General features: G+C 44.4%; 1 protein-coding gene across 1 annotated transcript; it reads left to right on the forward strand.

Annotated features, from left to right (window-relative positions):
- The first annotated feature begins 601 nt into the window (after positions 1 to 601).
- Positions 602 to 1,564, forward strand: LOC117887535 (olfactory receptor 6N1-like). Its single transcript, XM_034790188.1, has one exon. The coding sequence runs from the start codon at positions 602 to 604 to the stop codon at positions 1,562 to 1,564; it is 963 nt and encodes a 320-aa protein (XP_034646079.1).
- Positions 1,565 to 4,858: the final 3,294 nt, after the last annotated feature.

A 4,858-nucleotide genomic window follows, 5' to 3' on the forward strand; every position in this document is an offset into this window, starting at 1 on the left:
TCACCACCACAGGAACTAAGGGAGAATTTATTCCACTTCATAAATTTATGGCATAAACTGATCTCTTGTGAGGAGGACGGAGAAATTATTCTTTCTCCTACAGGGCACTGAAATGCTGAATATACCAGGAAACATTGTTAGATTAATTTTCATTAATTCTAAGAGAAGATCGGTTCAACATTTTAGTTGATGTATTTATTGATTTTGACTCCTAAGTCATGGCATGATTCCGGCAATTGCCAGATGTGAAATACAGCATTTAAGCATCATTGTTAAAGTTCTGAATGTCACTAGATGGGATACGATAGTAGATAAAGAGTCTGATCTGCATATCAATACTTCAGAGAAATGGACTGTTATATTAGTCACTGCTCTGATATGGCAGAGGGTTGTCTACATGGACACAAAAGATCTGTTGTCGAACTGAGACTCCTTACTCTTTGACTGAAGTCTATGTTTAGCCTTAAAATTTCAGCTGGTAGCCAGGAAAGGGAGGGAGTTTCTGAATATTTATGGAATTAATTCACGACATTTGATTCCTTTCATCTCTGTTCTTCCAATTCAATTGCACAGTTTGCTTTATTGTTCCTAGACTCAACCCATGACAGACAGAAACCAGAGAAACCAAACGGCTGTCACAGAATTTATCCTCCTGGGATTCGGGGATCTCCCTGACCTGCAAATTCTTCTCTTCCTGATGTTCCTAGTGATCTACATGGCAACCGTGGCTGGGAACATGCTTATCATTGCACTAGTTGTGGCTGATCAGCACCTTCACACCCCCATGTACTTCTTCCTGGGGAACTTGTCCTGCTTGGAGACCTGCTACACCTCCACCATCCTACCCAGGATGCTGGCCAGTCTCCTGACTGGGGACAAAACCATCTCCTTCAGTGGCTGCTTCTCACAACTGTATTTCTTTGGTTCTCTGGCTGGTACGGAATGCTATCTCCTAGCAGCGATGTCTTGTGATCGGTATTTAGCGATATGTAACCCCCTGCACTATTCAACTCTAATGAATAACAGGTTTTGCCTCCAGTTGGCTGCTGGGTCATGGTTTAATGGTTGTTTGGCTACTACAATCTTTGGCTTATTCCTATCACAGTTAACATTCTGTGGTCCGAATGAAATTGACCATTTCTATTGTGATCCCATGCCACTGATGGAACTCTCCTGCAGTGACACACACCTGAGCCTATTGGTGGATTTGATAATAGCCGGTTTATTCACCCTGCCTCCATTCCTACTAACCCTGACGTCCTACGTGTTTATCGTTGCCAGCATCCTGAGAATCCCTTCCACCACCGGGAGACAAAAGGCCTTTTCCACCTGCTCCTCTCACCTCACTGTGGTGACAATTTTCTATGGAACCATAATGATTTTCTATATGCTACCAAAAGGTGATACACTCAGAGATCTGAAGAAAGTGCTCTCTCTTTCCTACACAGTCCTGACTCCCCTGGTAAACCCCCTCATCTACAGCCTGAGAAACAGAGAGGTAAAGGAAGCCTTAAGCAAAGCAGTCAGTAAATGCGGCTTTCACAAAAACTTGCAGAGTCTCTGAGATAATAAAATAGCCTGAGATTTTGAAAGCTGCCTGTGTCATTGAAGCAATCAGTCTGCGATGCACTGTACCTCAAAGTAGCCCCCTGTAACCTCCATATTCATCTTTTGTATCTATATGGTTGTGATATTTCATAAAAAACATGCCTTTTAAGGTATCATATGTAAGGTCATGATCTCCTGAAACTCATTCTTCTTTCAAAATATCTATATTATTATTGTATACGTCATTATCAGATTTTGTTATGTGGTTGTTACCAAAATATTTTGGGAGTTTGGGAGTCGCCCACAGTTAGTTCTCCAGTGACAACATAGGCGCCGACCCATACCCAGGCTGGTGTTAAACGAATATCACCAACCATTGACCAGCAAGTGTATTGTAAACAAGAAATTCACAATTCTGTAAGAGACAGTGGTGCAAGCACCACACAATGGGAATTGCTGAACTCTGTGACTCAGCAAGGCCCACCAGGACATGTCTGGGCCAGTATTTTTCCAGGGACATGAATTGAGAGTATAAAATAAGAGACAGCGGACTCATGAGACCACCTCTCTCCTCCCCCACCTATTCTGGAGACAACAAGAACACTGGGAAGACAAAGACTTTGAACTGGGGAGGTTGGGCTGAGAAGGGGATTCACCCTGTTTATTGAGAACTGTAATCTTCCTGCAACATCCAGTGGGGTGAGAAAAGCTGTTTGATTCAGATCTTACTGAGTCTCATAAAGTTTAGGATTTAGAATGCGTTTGTATTTTTTTTCTTAGGCATAAAGGTCAGAGATAGATTTTAAGTGATTATATGTGTTAGGTAACTATCTTTCCATAGTTAATAAACTTATTTTAATGTTTAATCTTAACCAGTGAGTTTGTTTACATTGCTTGGGGAATCTGCTCAGATTACAAGGGCTGGTGCATGTCCACTATCCTTTGATGAAGTGGCGAACTAATTAATGAGCTTGCATTGTTCAAGAGACGGTCTTAAGCAGTTTAAGATGATACATTCCTTGGGGTGCAAGGCTGGGGGGATTTGCTGGTGTCTCCCTCCGTATAGTTCATGACTGGCTTGGAAAACATTCATGCAACTCAGTTGAGTGTGTCTGTGTATGCTGGTGACCGAGTGATAACAGTAACTGGGGGAGGGAGGTGGAGATTGCTGCTTCTCACTATTAAAGCATCAGGAGAAACAGCCCAGTCTGGGGAAATAAGGGGGCACAGCAGTTCCACAGCTCCATGTTGTACCCCGGGGGTCCTGTCACACAGCCCCATTAAAATTAAGTTGAAAACTCCCATTGAAAATCTCAGCACTCAGGGTTGTCCATCTAAGTGGAAGGACCAGGGAGGGAGGCGGCCAAAACCATGCTCCCATCATGGAGCTTTCAACTGGGCACCAGGAAGATTGGAGACCATTTTAACCATTTTTTTTTTTTTTATTTCTAAAAAAGCCATTTTTTATCAAAATAAATGGTTGGACAATAAAAATACTAATTTCTGCTGTAGCCTATGTCGGGACATAAGCCTGGGAAATCTGCTACCTCTGAAATTGCGCCTAATTCCATCCCCACCATACACCCCTGCAAACCAACCACCTTCATTACACTCACACAGGCTGGATGTGAACAGCCAGGCCCAAGCAGTGACCTCTGGACACTTCACCAGGAATAGCTTTATAGCTCTTATCCGAGCTAAACCTGGCTGTGACCAGCTCCAGCAAAGCAACAGCCCCAGGCTCCCAGGGCCCTTGGAGGCAGGGAGGTTGGGCAAACAAAGAGGTAGACTCACAAGCCAGGGATAATGGGACTGTCCAGACCCAGGTGGGGGTTTGCCAGGGCACAGGTAGAACTGAGGCCATTCCTGGGGTCGCGTCTGTCAAATGGGCACTGAGGAGGGATTTGGCATGTGACCCTTCAGGGCAGAAGCTACTTTGCTGCTGCCAGCTACACAGAACATTTCAAAGGGAGGGGACCTGTTACAATGAGTGTCCCTAAAACTGATTGGACACTCTGCCCTGAGAACTAGCCTCTCGGGACATGCAGTCATTGCAGACAACCCGGGTGCCTTAGACAGCTCCGCTCCATTGAGGGCCCTCCCCTCAGGGCGTGAGGCAACCTATGGCAAGAGGAAGCGGCTACAACTTACCAATGGGCAGAACGCCTGTGATATCAAAATGGCAGTGCTGGCTCAATCACTGGGAACACGTCAGGGCTTGGCCAGGGGCAGGGGAGCTGGGCACCAGTGAGAACAGTAGGACTTGAGCCCTTCAGAAACCATTTTCCAAGGGACCTAACAGAATTAGGCACACAAATCCCTTTGAAATGGGAGTTGGATGCTTAAATCTCTTAGATACCTCTGAGAATCTCAGCTTCAAGAGTCACTGGGATTCTGTCACAGTAGCTTCTGTCATCAAATGTTTTTCAGCTGCTTGTGTGTGTGTGTGTGTTGTGTTGTCTCAGCTCTGCACAGTCTCAGGCTCGCTCTAATACAGTTTCAATCTATGCATTTCCATTGGAAACAGACCCCACAGCAACAGAAATGCACTGTACGGATGGGAAACACCTGATATACCTTTGAGAGCCACTGCTATTGTATGTGCTTTTGTAGCCACTAATGTTGCAATCATGCTGTTGTACAGTTTTGTTCCCAGTGTCTCTAACTTGGAACAGCGCACACCTAGCAGTAGGTAAGAAATGAGGAAAGATGTGATTATGCTCTCTAGGGTAACTAGAGGGTAGAGATATGGGAAAGGGGCAGTGGTGCTACCCAGTGGATAGCAGCCAAAGTGGAAGTCATGAAAGGAGAACTTATGTTGCCAAATGACCAGCAAAGGGAAGTGGACAGAGGTAAAACTGTATAATACAGATTAGATGGCATCAGTGTAAATGGCAAGGAAAGAATTTTGTAGATCAATAGACCTCTGTTAGGGCTGTATTCCCACTTTGAACTTTAGGGTACAAAATATGGGGGCCTGCATGAAGACTTCTAAGCTTAACTACCAGCTTAGCTCTGGTCCGCTGCCACCATCTCCAATGGATTCCCTCCCTGGGAAGCCTTGAGAAACCTTTCACCAATTCCCTGGTGAATACAGATCCAAGCCCCTTGGATCTTAAAACAAGGAGAAATTAACCATTCCCCCTCCTTCCTTTCACCAACTTCTGGTGAATACAGATCCAACCCCCTTGGATCTAAAAACAAGGAAAAATCAATCAGGTTCTTAAAAAGAAGACTTTTAATTAAAGAAAAAGGTAAAAATCATCTCTGTAAAATCAGTATGGAAATTAACCTTACAGGGTACTCAAAC

This window comes from Trachemys scripta, chromosome 14, assembly GCF_013100865.1.
Source record: "Trachemys scripta elegans isolate TJP31775 chromosome 14, CAS_Tse_1.0, whole genome shotgun sequence".
In the NCBI taxonomy this organism is placed as follows: Eukaryota; Metazoa; Chordata; order Testudines; family Emydidae; genus Trachemys; species Trachemys scripta.

What these genes read in the sequence shown, in the direction of transcription:
- LOC117887535 (XM_034790188.1), top strand. Translation starts at nt 602, where the DNA reads ATGACAGACAGAAACCAGAGAAACCAAACGGCTGTCACAGAATTTATC.